The sequence below is a fragment of the Cryptomeria japonica genome, chromosome 9 (genome assembly GCF_030272615.1).
Source record: "Cryptomeria japonica chromosome 9, Sugi_1.0, whole genome shotgun sequence".
In the NCBI taxonomy this organism is placed as follows: domain Eukaryota; kingdom Viridiplantae; phylum Streptophyta; class Pinopsida; order Cupressales; family Cupressaceae; genus Cryptomeria; species Cryptomeria japonica.
The window spans coordinates 598,935,708-598,958,142 of record NC_081413.1 but is presented as its reverse complement, the minus strand read 5'-3'; the positions used below and the strand labels follow the sequence as shown (position 1 = coordinate 598,958,142).

The following is a 22,435-nucleotide window of genomic DNA, read 5'->3' as shown; positions in this document are numbered from 1 at the left end:
ACAGCGTAGCGTATAGGTGTATTTTAGCGCATAGCCAAGTTTTTGTAGCACATGGAGGGGGATTTGCAAGAGTTAGTAATTTTTTTATTTTTTTTTAAGGTGAAAAATTACATAGAATGAGGTCATTTCGCCTGGGGGATGGATTTTTGTTATTTGCTTGGTTTTTTTATCATGTTTTTCTTGAAAATGTGTCCAATATGAGCGTTGATATAACTTGATTTAAGTTGTGATTTGTTTCAAGTTATTGATATAGATATGAATGTGTTGTTTTGATTGAAGCATGATTTGTTTTTGCACTGTGTTTCAAGTTCATTGTGTGGAGCCTGATTTGTGTTACAAGTTGATATGGGTTGGAAACTTGATTTTTTTTTCAAGCTGATATGGGTTGGAAACTTGAGTTGTTTTACAAGCTGATATGGGTGGGAAACTTGATTTGTTTTACAAGTTTATGGGATGTGGAGACTTGAGTTGTTTTACAAGTTTTGATATAGTTTTTGATAACTTGAGTTGTTTTACAAGTTGATATGGAATGATATAATGTTGAACTTGATGTAGATGAGCAAATTGTTTCATTTTTTTGATGTGATTTTTAATTCTGATATCTTTGGTTTGATGCGGAAACTGATATTGAACCCGTTTTGCATTTTGATAGGAGCGATTGGGAGTGTTGCAATCGCGGGAGCGGTTTCCCAGACCTTGGGCACTGATACCACGGTTGGCACAGGCTGACCTAGATGTGATCGACAGATGTGGCCTATCATTCTTGCTAGACATGTTGCGGTTCACTGTGAACCGGGGTCTACTGACAGCGCTTGCTGAGAGGTGGCATAGTGACACGAACACCTTTCACTTTGCTACAGGCAAGATGACAGTCACTCCAAAGGACTGTTATAGGATCTTACGGATTCCAGTAGTAGGTGATTTATTGCCTTATGAGCAGATAGAGGAGGGTGGTACTGAGGCATTGCGGTGCATTTTCCATGATGAGACGGTATGTGGGTATGAGATCCCATGGTAGGAGTTCCTAGATTTAGATTATGCCCCCCTCCCGTCAGTACTAGCAGGGTTCATCGGTGGATTCCTTTGTCCTAATCGCAGGTCAAAGGGATTCTTTGTGGGTTGGGGATTAGTTCTGGAGGAGATGGTGACCCATAGTTGCAGGTTCGCTTGGGGATCAACCATGTTAGCCCACCTGTACAGGGACCTACATGAGGTGGTGTATCTGGGTTACGACAGTTTGTCGGCTGGTGTGACACTCTTACAGGTATGGTGCTGGGAGCATATTCCAGCAGTGAGACCATTGGTAGATAGAGATAGGCCTGCTGGGCAGGCATATGCTTATGGTTACAGGGGTCTAATTGTCCAGCATAAGCTGAGCAAACTAGAGCATTGGAGGAGGGTCTTGGATGACATAGATACGGTCGTTTGGCGACTGTATACAGGCTGTGAGGTCTGGGCAGAGGATGGGCTGGAGATGCCATTCGTATTTATGAGTCGGTTCCTGATAAGGCAGACGCCCTTTGTGATAGAGAGATTCCAGGTGGGCAGGGTGATGAGGCAGTATGGTCGGCAGCAGGGTATATCGTAGGGGACCTGTTTGTATGCATGGCGCAGACAAGATGTATCTGATTGGGGTCCCACTATTGACAGCGGGGCCGCTGTAGAGGAGTTTATGAGCCTAGCAGCTCAGATATGGGACTATGCTCTCGAGGTACTGGACGCAGGGATGACCCATGAGTTTGCGGGTTTGTTCGTAGCGCGTGCTATTGCCAGGATATCAGATCCTGAGGAGATGCAGCCAACTTTTGACGATGATGAGGAGGAGATTGGGGGAGATGGCGATGATGGGGATGATGGAGGCAGAGGTGGACGACGGGGGAGAGGATATCTGGGGAGGAGAGGAGATAGGGGTAGGGATGAGAGAGGTCAAGTGGAGAGAGCAGTTCGGCGAGCTGTGACGAACAGGGGGAGAGGAGGGCTGGCCATAGGAGCAGGGGAGGAGAGGAGAGTGGGAGAGGTGATAGCAGCGGTGGGAGGGACAGAGGAGTGGAGGCAGCCGGTACAGAGGAGGAGGACTGATGAGTTACCTCCCGCAGCACCTAGGACAAGCAGAGCGATAGGGGGTACCCCTTCATAGGTGCCCCTACGGGTCCAAGTCCCAACGCATGTGGAGGATGCACAGATCAGGACCCTGCAGTTGACAGTCCAGCAGCTACAAGCACAGGTATTGGCGCAGCAGCATTAGATTGGCCAGCTAACGCTAGAGCGAGATACAAAGATACATCGATGTGGTCGAGCGGAGGAGCTGGTATCGAGCATTTAGAGAGCGGCAGTAGGGGGCCCGATGAGGGATATCATGAGGGAGCTGTCCTCGAGAGTGAGGGAGGCAGATTATTATAGACACCATTATGAGGATGTCATGCCCAACGAGCGCAGAGCTTTATGCAGGCAAGACCAAGTAGATCTCGAGAGACTAGGACACAGTTAGAGAGCAGAGGCGTGACGGGGCCACCAAGACAGGATCCTCCTGGAGATCTAGGAGCTGGGACATCAGCTACGAGACCATCTCCCTCAGGAGATAGTCATACCTGAGAGATGATGTCTCTATTGTATTTTTAGATCATTATTTTGCTTGTACTGGGCACAGACATGACATATTTTGTACATTTTGATTATTTTTGAGATATATATATATATATATATATATATATATATATATGGCACCATTTTCTTTGATCATGTGATGTGTTATATGGATGCATGCTCTATGTGCTCTTTCTTTACTTTATGATGATGCAATGCTTAGATAGATGATATGATGCATGATGTATATGTATACTTTGATATGCTGTGAGATGTATCTTGAAAATGAGATGTATGATAATGATAATGATAATGATAATGATAATGATAATGATAATGATAATGATGTGAGATGTATCTTGAAAAATGATAATGCAACTATGTTAAAATGATATGCAACTATGTTTTTGGAGCATCCTCATTCTGCATTTGCCATCTTGATATAACCATATGTTATTTGCTTTTGAGATAAGTATCATCATTGAGCATTGATTTGTTTGGGATATGTTGAAAATTTATACAAGCATAATGGTATAATTGAACCATAATGACCTGAGAAAAATTTACATGTTGTTTGATTTTGCAAGATAGCACAAGCGTCAAGGTATAATTGAACTAGGATGACCAAAGTGCGTATTGCGTATAAACAAACAAGATTAAACCATTTGTATGCGTAAAGTGGAATCATGTCTTCAGTGATATTCGATGTATCACGTCTCGAGACAAGTTTTTACACAGTACAAATGATCGACTCCCAAATAGAAGACTAAGAAAATATTGGAGTTGCCCCATGATCTCTAGCTTTGAAGCCTTTAGTGAGAAAATGCAGAGAATCCAACAATTTAAAAAGTTTAAAATACAAAAATAGTCAAGATTTTATGCTATAATGCAACATTTAGTACTTCAGAAAATCATCCATCTTTGGTATTTTTGTGATGCTTTGTTTTGTTTTTGCGATGAAGTTTAGCTTTGGTCGTTAGATGCGGTGTTTCTGAGTTTTGCAAATAGTTTTGATGTCTTGAATGTGTTGCAAGTTTTCACAATTTATTGCCTCTAGCTGAGTGTGCCTCTTGATGTGAATATGTAAAACAATTTCCAAGCCATGGTAGAATGTGGTAAGAGGATATATACGGATAGACCAGGATAGTGACTACTCTAAGTATGTCCTGAATGGATATTAGCTAAGTGTCGGACGATGGCCGATAGTACTTTACTGCGAAGATAAGGATGTGGATATAGATAGAGGAGCTATCCTCTCACAATAGCGTCTATTACCAGGTTTTCACTAGTTGCTTTTATTGTACCTTTTTATTTGTTTTTTCTGGATTTTTTGATGTTTTTGTTTGTTTTTGCTTTTTCCGTGCATTAGACTACTCAAGTGTAGTATTTCTTCAGATGAATGTTGTTAGTTGGTTCTTCGAGCACATCTCCTTCTAAGGTTGTGAGCTGATAGGTACCTGATCCATAGACTGATATGATGACATAGGGACCCAACCAGTTAGGTTCAAACTTCCCTTTCTTTTCTTGATCTTGTTGATTTCTTGGATTTTCTTTGAGGACTAAGTCACCAATTTTGAAGTTGCGAGAGATGACCTTGTGATTGTAGCTCCTACACATGCATTGCTGATATGCTTTGAGATGAGTGTAAGCATACTGACGTTTTTCATCTAATAGTTCTAGTTCTTGCAGTCGGTTGACCCGATACTCTTCATCTGGGATTAAGCCTTTTAGAGAGACTTTGAGAGATGGAATTTCTACCTACAGTGGTAAAATAGCTTCGGATCCATAGACCAGTGAGAAAGGTGTTGCTCCTGTAGGTGTACGGATGCTGGTTCTGTATGCCCAAAGTGCTGGATTGAGTTGGATATGCCAATCTTTGCCTACATCATTTACTGTTTTCTTGAGAATCTTCAATATTGTTTTGTTGGATGCTTCTGCTTGACCATTCCCCTGGGGGTAGTATGGTGTAGAGAACCGATGTTGTATTTTGAATTGTTCACATAGTTCTCAGACATCTTGGTTTTTGAATGGGCATCCATTATCGGTGATGATGGAACTTGGAATACCATATCTGCAGATCAGATAGTTTAGGATAAAAGACGTAATTAGTTTTCCAGTTATTGTGGTCATTGGGACTGCTTCTATCCACTTGGTAAAGTATTTTGTTGTAGTTATAATGAACTTGTGTCCGTTTGAAGATGAAGGATGAATTTTGCCCACTAAGTCTAGCCCCCAATGACAAAAGGGCCAGGATGTTGTAAATGGCTGCAGTTCCTATGCTGGCGCATGTATCAGATTGCCATGAATCTGGCATTTAGGACACTTCTTGGCGAAGTGGTAAGAATATTTTTCCATTGTAGGCCAGTAGTATCCCATCCTTAGAAGCTTTTTAGCAAGAGTAGTCCCACTTGAATGTGTTCCACAAATACCTTCATGAAGCTCATGTAAAGTAGAATCAGAATCATTACGATCAAGGCAACGAAGAAGAGTACCATCTAGACCTCAATGATACAAAGTATCAGCAATAAGGGTATACCGGGCGACTTGTCGGATAAAATTACGTTTCTGGTTACGGGATTGGTCAATGGGTAAGATGTTGTTCTTTAGATAATCATATATCGGTCCATACAAAGGAGAATCCAAACTAGTTAAGGCATAGATGACATGGGATTCAGAGTGGTCATAGGCTAGGGAGAACAGTTGCTCTACCAGAAACTCGTAACGACTCTGTTGCTCTGGAATTTGTAGTAATGAAGTGATAGTAGCCATCGCATCGGCTGCTTTGTTGTTCAACCTTAGTATCTGCTCGAAGGTGATGTGTACAAAATACTGTTTGAAGTCATCCACCATTCGTTTGTAGGGTAGTAGTTTGTCATCCTTTGTTTGATAGTCATTGTTGATCTGATTGATGACTAGTTGTGAATCTCCATAGACCATTAACTCTGTGATTTTCCATTCTACGGCCATTTTGATGCCTATAACCAATGCCTCATATTCAACCACATTATTCGTGCATGGGAACATGAGTCTATATGACCTTGGTATAGTGTGTCCTTCAGGAGTGATGAAAAGAATGCCAGCACCTGAACCGTGTTGAGTGTAGGATCCATCAAAGTATAGAGTCCATTGCGTGGTAGAAATAGCAAGAACGTGCCTGTCCAGAAATTCAATCTCCATAGTTTGTTTTCTAGGTAGCGGTGCTTTAGCTAGTTGATCTACAATTGCTTGTCCTTTGATGGCTCTTCTTTCTGTGTATTGGATGTCGAATTCAATAAGAATTATGACCCATTTAGCCAATTGTCCAGTAAGAGCTACTTTGCTGAGTAGGTATTTGAGAGGATCAATTTTTGCTACTACCTTAATTGTGTGTGCGAGCATATAATGTCAGAACTTCTGAGGTGCGAAGACCACTGTTAGACAAGCCTTCTCAATGAATGTGTAGTTGAGTTCATAGCCATTCAATGTCCTGTTGATGTAGTATATGGCTCGTTCCTTCCCTTGTTGATCTTCTTGTGCCAATAGTGCCCCGAGTGATATATCGGTTGTTGAGATATATAGAATAACGGGCTTTCCTGCGATTGGTGGTACTAGAACTGGTGGATTTATTAGATACTGTTTGATTTGATAAAAAGATTCTGCACACTTGGTCTCCCATCTAAAAGGTACATTCTTATGGAGCAAATGATTGAATGGTAGACTTTTATCAGCTAATTGAGCGATGAATCGCCTGATTGATTGAAGTCATCCTTGTAGAGATCTGAGTTGACTGATATTCTTTGGTGGTGGCATTTCCATAATGGCTTGTACCTTTGCTAGATCCACTTCAATACCTTTAGCCGAGACAATGTAGCCTAGTAACTTTCTTGATGTAACCCTGAAGACACACTTCTTAGGGTTGAGTCTGACTTGGAATTTCTCCAATCGATCAAAGATCTTTGTTAGGATGCCGAGATGTTCTGCTCTAGTGAAGGATTTAGTTAGTAATTCATCCACATAGTCTTCCATGAATGTGTGCATCATGTCATGAAAGATTGTTGTCATTGCTCTTTGATAAGTAGCCCCTGCATTCTTTAAGCCAAAAGGCATAACATTCCAACAGTACGTTCCCCAAGGACAGGTGAACATTGTTTTATCTTGATCTTCCGAGGCTATTTTGATCTAATTATAGCCTGAGAAACTGTCCATCAGTGAGAGCATTGCATGGCCCGCTGTGAGGTCTACAATTATGTCAATATTGGGCAGAGGAAAGTCGTCTTTTGGACAAGCTTTGTTGACATCTCTGAAATCAGTGCAGATTTTGATACTGCCGTCTGGTTTTGATACTGGTACTATATTGGAAATCCATTCTGGATAGTCAATGGGTCGGATGAATCCGACATCTAATAACTTCTTGAGTTCAGCTTTGACCATGAGTGCCACCTGCGGATTCATCTTTCGTAGCTTTTGTTTGATTGGCTTAACTCCTGGAGAGATGGACAAGTGATGCATGATTAAGTGTGGATCTACTCCGAGCATATCGGCATATGACCAAGCAAAGTTAATTTGTTTTTCTTTAAAGAAAATGATAAATGTCGATCTTTCCTCTTCTATCAGAGATTCTGCAAGGTGTATATATTTTACTGCTTCTGTGGTACCAATGTTGATTGATTGAGTGGGCTCAATCAATATGGGTGAGCGCTCATGAAAGTGCTCTGGAAGAGTGTCAAGTCTCCCATCTTTAGGTGCCTTGAAAAGGTTTCCACCCTCAGATGCATCCTTTATTTTTACTTTTTTGTGATCTAGAGCTGCCATTGACTGATTTTCAGCATCAGATCCTTTACTTGGTTCATTTTTGCGACTGAGAGACTTGACACTCCCTGATTTGCAAATATCGTTACTTTGTTCGCTGGTAGAGCCTATTTCTGGATTAACGGTACATAGGTAATGGATAATAGATTCATCGTCTGGGAAAATTGGTATATCATGTATTTTGGGTTCGTCCCAGTCAATGAGGTCAGGAAAGACAAGCGGTAAGGAATCGTTTGGTGGATCAAGTTCAGCTACTGTAAGTGTCAAGACAGAGGTTTCATCGTGATTGGTCTCAGTTTTAAAGAAGTCAAGGTTTTCTCAAGGTCTTCGATGGTATTATCTTTCGTATAGACTTGTTCATAATGCTTCTATTCACTTTCCTTGGCGTCATAGATATGCTGTGGTCCAAATTCAAGAGGTCTATCTTCTGTGTTATGTTCTTCCTGAGAAAGGGGTATGGTGCTAGTATTATTAGGGATATCTGTAGTAGCATTTGAGTAGCTACCCCATTCATATTCATTGGAATCAGTTTCTGAGGCATCATCCTAGATTCTATCAGTGTTGTGAACAGGTATGTTGTATGGTGAAAACAGACCTTTGATGATGGATACCAGTTTGATAGTTTTTGTTGATTCGGTGTCAGATCCTACTTCTACTTTCTGTATTTGTTCATGGACTGTGCCTCCTCGGGGAGGAACAATGGTATCAGGAGATGATATTATCAGTTCTTGAGATATTGGTGTTTGAATATGAGCTATTACTGCAGATATGGCCTTCTTGTGGCTTAGAAGCTTTTCTTGATGTAACTTATGTTCTTGACGTTCACGTGCCTTGCGGATTGTTTCTGCTGATTCAAATAGTGCTTCTTGCCAAGATTCTTCTTTGTACTTCTTCTTTGCTTTCCATTGAGGTTTTGCAGTTATGCATGGCGTCTTTCTTAATAGGAAAGTGAGTTTACAACCCAATCCGGTTGTCTCTACTAGGCTGTGAAGGAAGATCTATGGGTTTCGTGACTCCTTCTTTGCGTTTTCCAATAGGTCCTTTACCGTCATATCCCATTTGCTGCATGATTAAGTATCCCTTTCCATATAGGTGTGTTGGTAGAACTATGTTCAGAGCAGCTGCTCTGTTATCTTCTTCCTCATCTTTGTATAACCAGCTAAGAATGTCCTTATCTTCTGATTCATGTGCTAGAGTGCCCAGTTGGATGAAGGTACCATCAAATTTGGTGATGGGCTGAGTTACCAGATGCGTTGATGTAGTAGGCAATCCATGAGATCTGGGTGATGTCGGTAATTTGGCCAAACACAGGGGTTCCAAAGAGTACTCTCCCATACCTTGGTCTTTGATTTGCATTTGCTGCTTGAAATTTCTAGATAATGATTCAGGCTTTGCCGTCTGTAGATCTGATGTTGAGGATCTTTGCTTTTCCCTATTATGGGGAACCAAACTGTCATGGGCTGCCCCCATTGCATTACAATGTTGAAATGGATTGTGATCAGTAGATATGGAGATCTCTTGTCCGTTATAAGGAAATTTGACACACTGGTGATACGTAGAAGGTACTGCTTGCATTTCATGTATCTAGGGTCGACCTAACAAAATATTGTAGGCAAGATCTATATCTAATACCTAACACATAGTATCTTTGTGCACTGGTCCAACTTGAATGGGCAACATCACAGGTCCTGTAGATGACCTTTCCTCATCATCATATGCCTTTATGGTAATCTTTTTACGGGGATCAATAGACTCTTCTGAGAAGCCTAATGCACGGATAAGCTTTAAAGTACATATATTAAGTCCAACTCCTCCATCTATTAAGACTCTTTTTACTCAGTGTTTACAAACGATGACTTCAATATGGAGAGGGGTGTTATGCGGATGGCTCAAGGAAGTATTATCATGCTCTGAGAAGGTGAGATTATGAGGTCCTGTAATATGGGCGACCATGGCTTGAAATCTGTCTGCATCCAGATCTTGAGGTACATTGGTTTCCAATAGCGCTTGTCCCAATATGTTTTTGTGTTTGGGTGATAGTTTCAGCAATTCTAGTATAGATATCTAAGCTGGAGTTTTGCGTAGTTGGCTGACCAAATCATATTGGATCTTTGGTGTAGTAGTTGTAGGCATAGTATGTCCTTTTAAGACATATTTCTGAGTTCGAGTTGTTACATTGACAGATTCATGATCATGCTGATTTCGGATGGTGATGATGTTTACCTGATGATCTTCAGCTGATATGTGATTGATGGTGTTATTGTAGATATGGTTGATACGAGCTCCACATGTATCGTTTGAGGTTGAAGCTCCATCTTTGTTGTAATTTGGAAGAGGATTTTTAAAGGCTCCGTGGTCACCATTTGTTTTGAGACCATCTATCGTTAAGTCACCTCGATCAATCATGTCTTGAACAATGTTTTTCAATCTCATGCAATCGTTCATCTGATGACCCTTGTTACGATGAAAATCACAATAGTGTGAATCATTCCACCAAGGTGGTTTAATTTGGGGTTCATAGTTGCTGATTGCAGGCAAAGAGAGAATCTTGTTTGCTAGAAGTTCTCTGAATGTTGATTCTAGTGATTGCCCCAGTGGTGTGAAGACACGCTTTTGGAAATTGTTCGTGTTGTCATGTGAATTGTTGTTAGGTCTTGGATTGTGGTTTTGTTTTGAGTATCGTTGGTGTTGTTTGTGTTGAGTTGTCCTTGATTGGTGTTTGGTGCATATGTGTTAGCATATAGATTAGCACCTTTAGGATTTTTCGTAGCCTGAGGATTTTCGGATAATGCGAACACTGGTTGCTTAGGTTTTGGATCATGCGATTCATTGTTGCCTTCGTTTTTGTTTCGAGTCCAGAATCGAGACTTGTCCAAGTTGCTGTTGTTCTGGTTATTGTAGTTTGATGAGTTTGTTCCTTCTTTGAAGAATTTGAGCGTTCCCTTTTTGACACACACTTCCTCTACTTGAATATCGTTTTCAATCAATTTAGCGAAAGATGGTATGCATTGGAGTTTGAGCCTGTAACTCATTTCACCATTCAAGTTGTCGATGAAGATTTCCATTTTCTCCTTTTCAAGAATATCTCAAGGATATCGTGATACCATACATCGCCAGCGTTGAAGGAATATCATGAATGTTTCGTTGTTCTTTGGTTTGGTGTTGCAGACGTCTAGCATGGTTATAACGTGTTGAATGTTATAGGAGTATTGTGTTATGAACTTGTTAACCAATTCATCAAACGATCTGACAAGTGGCGTAATTTTGGATAACCATTCCATTGTTTGCCCTCCCAAGCTTATTGGGAATAACCTCATCAGATAGGTGTCATCATGAGCAAATTCAAGACTCGTGGTACAGAATTCTTTGACATGATCACGGGGATCACTTTTTCCATCGTACTTGTCAAATTTAGGCACGTTCGAGTTTGGAGGAAAAGGGATCATGTGCAATCTTCTATCAAAAGGATAAGGACAGATTTCGTTTAAAGAGTAGCGTACTATTGTCCCTTATTGCATGTCTTGCATTTGTCTTTGTAACATTTGCATTTGTTGAGTAAGGGCAACCAAAGGCACATTGTTTTGCCGAGGGAAAGGTTCTTCCCTTGTGTTGATCCTGGGTTGAAATGGTGTATGGAACGGTATGTTTTGCTCGAGAAGATATTGTCTTGGTGTATGTTGTTCTGGTATGTTTTGATCCGGGATGTTTTGTCTTGGCGTATGTTGTTCTGGTATATTTTGATCAGAAATATCTTGTTCAGGATCGCGTGCTTCCCTTTCCCGTTGTCGTTCTTGATATTCGTAATGTTGAGGTTGTGTTCTAAACACATCTGCGTCAAGGTTTTCAGGGAGTTTTACTCCTTTACTTGTGAGCATGAGCAAATATTTTTCTTTGTCATTTTCCATGAGCCTTTCTACAAGCTTTTGGAATGAAGCGTTTTCCTGACATTCTTGAAGAAGTTCTTCAGAAATTTCAATATCCTCTAGGTGTGGACCTTCAAAAGGATTTGACAACCTTCGATTCATACTAGACTCTGCGTGTGTCTTGCTTTGTTGGTTTTGTTGAGAGTGAGTAACAGGCATTTTAGTAGAAACTTTCAGTGACGAAGGGGACAAAATCCTCTTCGATATGTTGCTCGGTGGTTGGTGGTTCAGGTCGAGATGTGTTATAAGTGATACACTCGTCGGGTAAGAATGCCAGATTGATCCTTCCTCCATAGTTTATGATTTGATTAAAAGCGGATTTTTGACAATATGCCCTAGTCTTTAAAGGCTCTTTGTCAAATTCATTGGATTTGTTTTGGATATAACGTTTGACGTGAAGAAGGAATACTCGATGAGATTTGAAGAGTTGACGATTGATGTATAAAAACTTGTTTCTCTTGATGAATTTGGAAAAACTAGGTTGTTGTTTCTTCAACGTGATGTTACGATAAAAAATCTTTCTTCTCAGAAAATGGGGATTAGTCATGCATAAGTGATCAATGGTTTCCTTTGATTTGTTTGGATTCAGTTGATCTTGTTTTGAAATTTCAAGTTTTACTCTATCAAAGTGAAGGTTTAGATGCCCCTTCACGACAAAGCGTGTCAAATGATATGGATAAAAGTCTCCCGATATGGAAACTTGATTTGACAACCTGAAATTTTTAAACAAGTGTTTTTGAGATGAAATCCGTGAGATGGTAAAGGATTCTTTTGATACTTGTGATGAGGTTTCCGAATTATCATAGGATAGATATGTTTTACCATGCGATCAGTTTCGGATTTTTACAACGTTTGTTTTGACACAAACTTTGCTCAAGAAATAGCTTTTAAAGTTTTGTTTTCGCTACTCTGCTTTGATGAAAAGTGATGCTGATGGAAAAAGGCTTCTGAAGATGTTTTCAAAATTTTCAAAATTCTTCACTATTTTGCCCCCTGTCTTTTTGCTTTTGGTCATGCGCTAAAATAGAGACAAGATGCGCTACCAAATAGACCACACACGCTAGGCTGCCCCGAGCCACGTGCTAAAGTTTTGACTGTTTAAAATTTTGTTTTCTGTATGTTTTGAAAGGCTATGCACTAGTATGGGTCTGTGACGCGCTAACTGTTAAACCCTACGGGCTAAAGTTTGGTTTTCACGCGCTAAGCTGATGCTTCAACGCGCTAGACTATTTTCCCGATGCGCTAATTGTTTAACATTGTTTTGTAATTTGGATAAAATGCTACTGTTTTGAACAGATGCGCTAACTTGATGCTTGGATGCGCTAACAGAAATACCCTACGTGCTAAGGAGCTATTCCCACACACTAATCTGCGGTTGGTTTTTTTTTGCAATTTTTGGATTTGATTGTGAGTTTTTCAGCCTTGATGGATGATTTTCTGAAGTAGTAAATGCAAGCACAGCACAAAGAAGACAACCATTTTTGCCTAATCTAACAAAAAGTGTATGTTTTGTGAGGATGTGTTCAAATCCTCAATGTTTTAACAGGTTTGGATACGAAAAATACACTTCAGAAAGACTTTTTATTCAAAGGTCATAAATAACATCATAGCCCACTAGTCTCGATACTCCGTCAACTCAAACAACCGTGTCACCCCCTAGATGGCACCCATTTTTTTGCCTTTTGCCAGAAATTAACTCAAAGTGAATTGCTTCACAATTGAGTAGTTATCTTGGGAGATACATGGTGAGTAATCTTGGGGGCGGATTCTTCCCCACCTTTGCACTATGATGTTATAAATGTCTGGTTACTGACTCGGTTCAAAGTTTCTATTTCTATGGCTTGTAATCAAGCTTCTTGTTCGGTCATCAGTGATAAACTCCCTCAGGAGGCTTCCCAACCTTTAGAACAAAGGCTTTACGTATCTCAAGGATATTGGGGGAAGACTAATCACTGTGCGCAACCGTTGAAAAGGACTTTTGTCACTTTCCACTTTTGATTATAGTGGGTTGGAACACTTGGCGTCAAAGCCATTTCCCACTTAAGTCATTCCTTTCACACTGGCCATAAATGGCTTTAAGAGTTGATTCCAACTCCTCAGGAAGGCAGGCTTGCTAAAGGATTTACTGCTTGAAGTAAAGAAAGCTTTTAAGAGTGGTTTGGATTTTTTATCACCTAGTTAAGGGGAGAGCATATTCCTTCCACTTTCGAGACAAGGCAAACAATTTTTCTTTTTAACCTTTCAAGATAAATGATTTGCTAACCTCTATTGGGAGATGTTGCTCCAAAAAAAGCATGGTGTTAATTTTACTTCCCCAAATCAGTGATTTTTTTAATCTAAGGAAATAACCGAGTCAACAAAGCAAAAAGTTTGATTTGGTCAACAAAAGAAAAATCGGTAAACAAAAGGGGAATAACTTCCCTCTTTGATTGCAAAAAAAAATTCTTTTTTTTTTTAGGTGAGGTTCTTTCCTTTGCACAAAAATTGAAAAATGAATCCTTTTATACACCAAAGGATGGTGAGGTTCTTTTTATAGCTATTTTTGCAAAAAAGGAATGTTTATCTTGTTCTTTTTAGAGCCCAAAAGTAGGTTTTCTCCTATGAAAGCAAGAAATGTTCGGTTTAGTGATTCTTTTTATAGCCCAAAGGAAATAAGTGAGTTCGATTTTTTTAAGAATAGAAGAAGTTTAAAAATTTAAACTAACTTAACTAAGTTAGTGAAAATCCTAACTATCTTAAATTTTTAAAATTTAAGCTCCTATCTGCAACAGATTTGTTAGAATCCTGCAAGAAGACAAGTTGAAAATGTTAGATGGTTGGTGGACTTCAACAAGTCTATTTTTTTTTAATTCCCGATTACAGATTTTGAAACTTTGCTACAGAACAAACTGCACGCACTACACAATAGCCGTGATGCGCTAAAAGAAAGTGGTGACGCGCTACTCTATCTTCGGGATGCGCTACTCTGCGTGCCGAAAGCGCTGCTTTGTTTTTCTCCCGCCCCGAGACCTATAGGAAAAATTTAATATTCTTATGCGCAAATAAACGGACTTTACGTGCTAGGTGATGGACCCCACATGCTGAACAGTGAACTAGATGCACTAGGCTGTTAACCAGATGCGCTAGGGAATGATTCCCACATGTTGATTCTCGTTTTCCGCGGACCTGCAAAAGTGGATATATTTCAAAACCGATTAGATATATGGGGTAATGCCCCATGGTGGGCGCCAGAAATGTATGCGGGAAAAGCGGTTGATAGAACTCAATATGTGAAAAACGGAGCTCTAGGGAGCCTTGCTCACACACCCACAGGACTTCTTGGTGCAAGCTATGGAGTCATGAAGTATGACTCAGCTTCCCAAGGTTGGTTCCATGGTTCTCTATCTTGCACGGTCCCTTAAACCAGTGTTTTTGCTCTCAGATCACTAAGCAAAATGGTTTAGGGATGACAAATGCAAGAACGAGGGATGCTTTTATTGATTTTAAGATGCAATGCATCCTAAGTTATGCATGATGCTACAAATGCAATAAACTAGCTATAAGATAACAAGGTTAGTAAACAAGACTATCCTAGCATGATATATTAGTCTATGATTAAGCTAAATGATAAGGAAAATACTCTAAACATGCATATTTAGATTAATTCCTATTGAAGAGAGAGGCTAAATGATGAGCATATATGAAATGTGAAAGCTTGAATGGATTTTAGTAAAGTGTGATGCTAAAGATTTGGATTATGAAAAATGGAGGGATGAGGGCTCTATTTATAGCAAAAATAGGGCAATGGATGGCCAGGATTGAAAGAGGCAATCAAGGGTCAAGTTTGAAAGCTGGGAATCCATGTTTGCAATTGGCACCAATGAAATGGTGACAATTGTCAACATAAGGTTGGTTGAGAGGAGGTGTAGGAAGCATTAAATGCTTGAGAAGACCTCATGGTTATCCTAAGGGTTAAGGGTTAAGGTTAGGCTAAGGTTATCCATTGGATAAAGCTTTTACCCAAAGGATAAACTCTTGTGCAAAGGTTTAAGGATAACCATGGTCAAAGCAATAAATGCTTGATGAGACCCTTGGGTTAGATGGAGGTTGAGTTTATGGAATTCTTTAACCATGTAAGAGGGTTTGAGTTAACCATTAATGGTTATGAAGACTTTGTGGACAACTTTGTAAGAGTCCTTCCAAATTTGGGGGCATTAATGCATTTGAAGACTTTACTCCAAATTTGAGAAGTGACCTCCTCAAATTTAGGGGAAAGGGATAATGGATGGGTTTTGGGTTAATTGATTAGGTTTTAGAAGAATTCTAGAAGAATTAGGAATAGGATTTAGGATGCAAGTGGGAGGTGTAGGATTTTGCAAGTGGGTGAGGGAAAATAGGTTTTATTAAAATAAATTGCTTTATTTTAATTTGGTTGTAATTAAATAAATTAGATTTATTTAATTTAGGATAACTATTTTAATTAAATTTGAATTTAATTAAAAAGTGGATAGGGGCTTTAATTGAATAAAATGAATTATCCTATTAAATGGTATAGTGAATTTAATTGAGTAATTTACTTAATTAAATAGAGGAATGAAGATAATTTAATTAAATTGGATTTAATTAAACATAGAAATGAACATAAAATATTCATTTAGGAATATGGTCATTTTTATACGTCTACAGTGTCTATCCAAACTAATAACCCGGGCAATCCAACTGAGACAGAATCGACGGCATGACTAGCACTGTTGGCAGTTGTCTGCCAGCAAGTCTAGTCGTTTGTTTTTAGTTTCAGTTATGCAGCTAGGGTAGTTTCTCATTAACTCTTTCGAGTTAATTTTATCTTTGGTTCAAACTATTGGTTTGGGACCTATTTATATGTTTTGTAATGACTTTATAATGGTTCACTAAGTTTTTGAAAAACTATCTCTTGGATTTTGCTGAAAGACTCTGTGTATGGAAGGTTGATAATCATCTATGAATGAAAATCGAATAACAGTTATCTTTGACTTCAAATCTGTGTGTTTGATGTCTGAAATTTGATTTATGTGAGAATTTGTTTCAAGTAAAGATCTATTATAGCTTTCTATGTGCACAGAAAATTACCAGCGGGATTCACCTTACAAGCTTTTCATTTTGTTTAAGTGTACATGTGAAGTTTGTCAGCTTTATACAAAGAGTTATATATAAATCAATGCTTGCGTTCATTTGGTGTTGATTTGTGAATGCAATATCCTTTTCTATGCTTTCTGGTGAAAAGTATAATATTGGTTGTGTATAATTTGAAGTTGATTGAATATTTGCTAGAGGGAGTTATACCTTAATTCAAAGGTTAATCAATATAATGATTTTCCAACTGTTTGGTGAAATTTGTCTTTCATTTCTTGGTCTTAAGGGTATCCAAATTAAATAAAGTGTGATAGACAAATCTGTTTACCAACACAATGATAGGGTTTGAGGGTAGGGCTTTTCCCGAGCCCTCCTTGTACACACCACTTATCTCATGCCTCGACCAGTCTTGGCAAGGAAAAGCTTCCTACCATTCCAGCTTGCTTATAAACGTCGCCAATCTGCAAAATAGAATAGTGAAAAATGATCCTAAAACCCTAGCCATAGTTCGTGAGGTTTTTTATTGTAAATTTTTTTTCCATATAAATCTTTGTGTAGCACATTCATCTTAATTTATTCTATAATTTATATTTCAATTATTTATTTTTACTATATATTTAATCTTTTATATTTTATTATTAGTTTTCTATACATTTGTTTTTTATATTAAAAACAATAAAAACAAGGGTGTCAACCTTTTACACTAACAGCCCATTGCCCATCCATAGCAAAGATAGTACATTGACCAGTATTTGCAAGATAGTGTTGACAAGAAGATAACTAAACATTTCAATATCGAACGCATAGAACAAGGACACAAGAGGCAACCATTCCATATAGATTGAAAGAGGCCAAAGTGCTTCTATTGAACACCATTAATGGTAGGGCAAGCCCGGTCATATACATAAAGGCATTTGGACCAACTAGATAAAAAATGGGACCAATGGAAAGAGCCCTAAGCATGGTAAGTATGAAGGAAGGACCATTCAATTTGATCATAAGGCTTTCTGAAGTCAATTTTTGATGAAGAGAGTTTGTTGATTTGATTTACATGCGCATTCCATACCTTCCTAAACTGCAATGACATTGTCAAGAATATATATCTTCTCTGAACCATAAGCAGTGGGATATGTCTGATTCGATTGGCAAAAGCTTTTAGTAGCTGCATAACATACCACACTCTCTTTAGTCCGAAGATGATGTTCATTCTCAAATCTTTTTCTCTAGATTTCTGCAGTTTCCTCTTCAGCTATTACATCTGAAAAGGATCCGCTTTGAGATAATCAACTCAAAATACTCTATATCTTCTTTTTTATTATAGGGAGGGAAAAATTAGTTGATGCTCTGGTTTGGAGCATGAAAAAGTGTTTTGTCCTGCAATGTGAATGGATAGCTGATTGAAAGAATTCTTTCTCCTGCAATGTGAGTGGAAAGCAGATTCTATGGTGCTACAAAAAGAATTTTTAACAGAACATTACAAAGTCACTAAATTTAATAAGTAGTCCAAGTTCAAACTTCAAACTGGTGCTCACAAGAAAAGGAAGAAGATGATGCCAAATATGCACCTGCATTATAGTTCTGTCTTTCTGATGCTAGTGGCATTTCTTGGAAAACCACTGGTTGTTCATGGTGCCATTTCTTTATCCCATTAGTAACCTCCTTCACCTTCACATTTGGTGGAATAGTCCAACAAATTAGTCATCTTGATTAAAAATTAGCCAGATCATATATGTATTTTGGGGGGAGGCAATTAATGGGATAATTCATTACAAAACTTACCATAGTTGAAGGATCAATAGAATATGGATCCCATGGAGCTGCCATCTTGATTTCTGTTATCAAATCTTCTTTTGCATTTTGTTCTTTCACTGCTGGAGTTGGAGTTGGCCATGGAGATGTTTCAGGTATATTTGGTTTAGGTGGCATTTTGCTGTACTCCCTGCCCCTTCCCTTTCCTTTGTTAGTTTGAAATGTTTGCATCCTTGCTTCTCTTGAAAGATCAAAATTACATGTCTCCTGTAATAAACTGTGTAGTCTCAATTTACTGCCTTTGATATTGCGATCCCAATGTTTCCTTGGCCTGTTTGGAAGAGATTCCTGTTTTGCACTTTCCATTGTTTCTTTCATTGATGAAATCAACAGATTATGAGCATTGCTAGTATCTATTCCTGTGTGTCTTTCAGGAAGAAAAACAATGGTCTCCCCTCTTTTGCTGTCAATCTCAATGACATATGATCCAAGTTCATCTGATTCTTCACCGCTGTCAGTGTCATTTGTGCTGAGCTGTTTTGTTCCAATCTCTTGGCTTACTTCTTGTGTGTTGGAGATCCCAATTTTTGAATGAATTTCTCTGGTTGAGAAAAACTCCAATGAGTCTACTGAAAGGGATCCAGTCTTTTTATTTGAATCCAACCCTTTGGACTCAGAAAACCAATCTCTACAGCTTCTTAACTTATGTTGTAGCTGAAGATCCGGTAATGGGGATTTTTCAAAACCATTGTCATCCTTTTCTCGTGAATTAGATCCTTCAGCACAATCTGAGCCATGTTTTTCTTCAGCCAGCTTAGAAAATCCCCCACTTCTATGCTTATCCAATCCTTGAATATTTCCCCCAAATTCATCATCAGATGTATTGCTGCATGGTGTAGTTTGAGCAGTAGAGTAGAGCTTAACATTACTTAACCTAGCTGAGCTTCCTGGTATAGACTCGCTCGCTTCCAGAAAAGAGTTAGAGCTTCGTGGAGGAAGCACGCTAATTTCTTGCTTCTTTTTAAGCCCCTGTTTTCCCTCAGATAATATTTTGGAGGGTTTGCCCCAATGTGCAGAAGGAATTTCCAGAAGATCTGAGGAAGGATCAGGTGGAGAAGACTGGACAATAGACACAATGGAACTATCATTGTAAAACTTGGAAGGTCCACGATGTGAAGATATGCCAAAAGATGGATGCTCTGATTGTTTTGGTGTGTTTACAGGCTGCCTGGACAAAAAAAAGCATTCATTTGCCTATTTTCAGTTCAAGAAATCCTTAAAAAACTTAGATAGATATGCAGAAACAGAACATTTTGTTGTTGAGAAATCAAAAAAAAACACGCAGACATGCAAAAACAAAGAAAGATAATTTTCGGATTCGGGGCTTTAGTACACAATCCAAAACAAAATTTTACGAGTTTTTTCGCAAAATCCTCTATTTCATATTGTTTTATTATAATTAACTTAAATCCAAACATGCTTCTGGATTGGTTGTATTTGACTGTATCAAACGTAGAAATAGAACAATTTTATGTTGAGACAGAAATGCAAAAACAGAGAAAAATAATTTTCCGATTCGGGGCTTAGACAATGCAAAACAAAATATTAGGAGTTTTTTCCCAAAAACCTGTGTCTCATATTGTTTTACCATGATTCAATTATTTCCAAAAAAAAGCTTCTGGATTGATTGCATTTGAGTTTATCAAATGCAGAAACAGATCAATTTTTTGCTGAGAAATCCAAGAATATATGCAGACATGGAAAAACACAGAAATATAATTATCTCATTTGGGGCTTTATTATACAACCCAAAACAGAAATTTCGGAGATTTTTCCCCGAAAACCTGTGTTTTATATTGTTTTACCATTATTAACATATTTCCAAAAAAAATTCTGGATTGATTATAATTGAGTTTGAAAAATGCAGAAACAAAGCAAATCTGTTGAGAATTCCTAGTAAATATGCCGATATGCAAAAACTGAGAGAAAAAAAATTCTGGTTCGGGCCTTTATCACATAATGCAAAACAAAATTTTAAGAGTTCTTTTCCAAAATCCTGTGCTCCATAATGTTATACCATAATTACCAAATTTTGAGAAAGTTCTGGATTGACTGCATTTTCGTTTATCTGTTCGACTATGGGGTATGAAGAATTTAGGACCCGAAATGAACTCGAATTCAATCAATAAAGAAAATTCTTTGAAATGAAAATCAAATGCAGAAAATTGATTGGACAATCGAAATACCTGAGCTTTGGTGCCGACCGACATCTATTAGCCAAGGTCTTGTACTCAATCCCGGGAAGAGGAGTCTGAGCAGGACTGGGGTTCCTGGATGTTGATCTCGAACTCTTACCAGAAATTTCTCCACCACTATAAACTTTATCTCCACTAAATATATCATTGTAGAATTCATCATTAACATATCTTCTCCTGGTTTCTCCGAACACAGAAACCTCAGACTGGACTAGGCCTGAAACCCCAACCGAAGGCTGCAACAGTGAATAAGCTTTTCGAGGATCTTTGAATCGCTTCAGTGCAATATATTTGGGAGGCCCTCCAAACACATTACTGAAATCATCCGCGGAATCAGAAGAATTTGTATATGAATCTCTTGCTGAAAGCTTGGCCGGTACATTTGCGCTGAACTTTGTTATATTCAATGTCCCAATGCTTTTCAGAAAGTTGCAGTTCATTGCTCTGTTATACTCGTGTTCTTCCATTTGTATATGCCTTATTGGTTGATTTACATTCCAGGCCTGGATTATTCAGCTAAAAACTTTCAGTGAAGATAATAGAATTTGACAGTGCAATCAAGACAGGGAAGCAAACAAAAAAAAACTTACAGGGCCCAAAGGAATGTTTCCAATGGGCTTTTGATATTGAAATTCAGAACAATATGATTCATGAATTCACCTTGAATGCAATCAAAACTCTCCTTGCACCATTCAATCTTCTAAGTAGGGGTTCCCCCTATCCCTACTATTTTAAGGGTAAGGGCCCTAATATTCTAAGGGCATTAATAAGCCTGCGGCGAATAAGAGGAGACCATGCACATCCACTTCATCATTAATGGAGGATCCAAACTCGAATCCAGGCAAATTTTCAAACAGAATCTCTGAAACTCAAAGGTTTATATTCAATATCGCACAAATGATGCTGATTAATATACAAAATGTGACTTGATTTACTAACAGACTTTAAGTTCTTTTAAATTGAAGCAACAATATTGTTTCAATGGGTGGTACATGGGATGACTTGCACTACAAATTGGAAATTGTACCATAGGTCTAATAATTTTAATTATATTTATTCAAGAATAAAATCATTAAAACAAATGAATATAATTTGGGTATATGAGTTGAGATGGTAATAATAGAAATAATGTTTTCTAAATGTTAATGGAAGGAAGAAGGATTTAGTTTGAGTGATGATGAAATTCTTTTTTGTTGAAGATTGTGCTTAAAAATCTAATTAGAATATCGGAATATTAGTTAAATCAATTAAGCACAAACAATAATCACAGAATAAAAACCATCCACATGACACTAAGATTTATACGTGGAAAACCCAGTAAAGGGAAAAACCACGGTGGGAAACTTACCCACAGTCAGATAATACTTCTGCAGTAAGTATGTGAATTACAATTGAGGGACTTGCACTTGCAAGAAGGCCAACAGCCTAGAGCGCACTGCTCATCACAAAAGGAGCCTCACTGACTACATAGAAATCCAGACTACAATCCGGAGAAGTGTTGAACTGCAAAATTTAGCATCTCCTATGCCTGAGTACAGTTCTGATTAAGCTCAATATTGGAGGACTGAATCCTCTTACATAAACCCATTTCGATCTTCAATGATCGACCAAATCCTCTGCCTGAATGATATTACATTATTCGCACATTACATTCATTGACCATGACCTCTAACATAACCATGATAATCTACAATGAGATCTTACATCTATATATACAAACCCTCGACGATAAACAATTAGGTTGGCCACCAGATAATAAACCAATTACATAATTACAAACATGTCGGTCTTAGACCAAACAAACAATATCCAACACATAAGACATCTCGGAAACACATCAAGAGGTCCAATCCACACGTTACATTAAAGTCGGTCCATAACCTAGATCAACCGGGACCCAGTATAGGTCCACACGCTACATCAATGATCTACAATTAGACCTAGAGTTATATTATTTTGAAAAATTATAAATTGACATGTGTTGTATTCTTGTTCACATGGAAGTTTGGCTCTGATCCAAATCTATAAAAATAACCCATGCACTTG

The 22,435-nt window shown here is 38.5% G+C and overlaps 1 protein-coding gene across 5 annotated transcripts in view; it reads right to left on the bottom strand.

The window, feature by feature from the left end:
* Positions 1-21,296, bottom strand: part of LOC131074501 (uncharacterized) — a 45,833-nt gene extending 24,537 nt beyond the window's left edge. The window contains exons 1-5 of one of the 5 annotated variants that reach the window (XM_058011133.2): positions 21,050-21,296; positions 20,381-20,892; positions 18,165-19,362; positions 17,951-18,050; positions 17,223-17,833 (exon numbers count right to left, since the gene is read on the bottom strand). In XM_058011133.2, the coding sequence (XP_057867116.2) occupies positions 17,826-17,833; positions 17,951-18,050; positions 18,165-19,362; positions 20,381-20,856 (1,782 nt within the window). In that variant the 5' untranslated portion in view covers positions 20,857-20,892; positions 21,050-21,296 and the 3' untranslated portion in view covers positions 17,223-17,825. The other 4 variants (XM_058011130.2, XM_058011131.2, XM_058011132.2 and 1 more) reach the window with 4 other exon arrangements.
* Between the last annotated feature and the right edge of the window lie 1,139 nt (positions 21,297-22,435).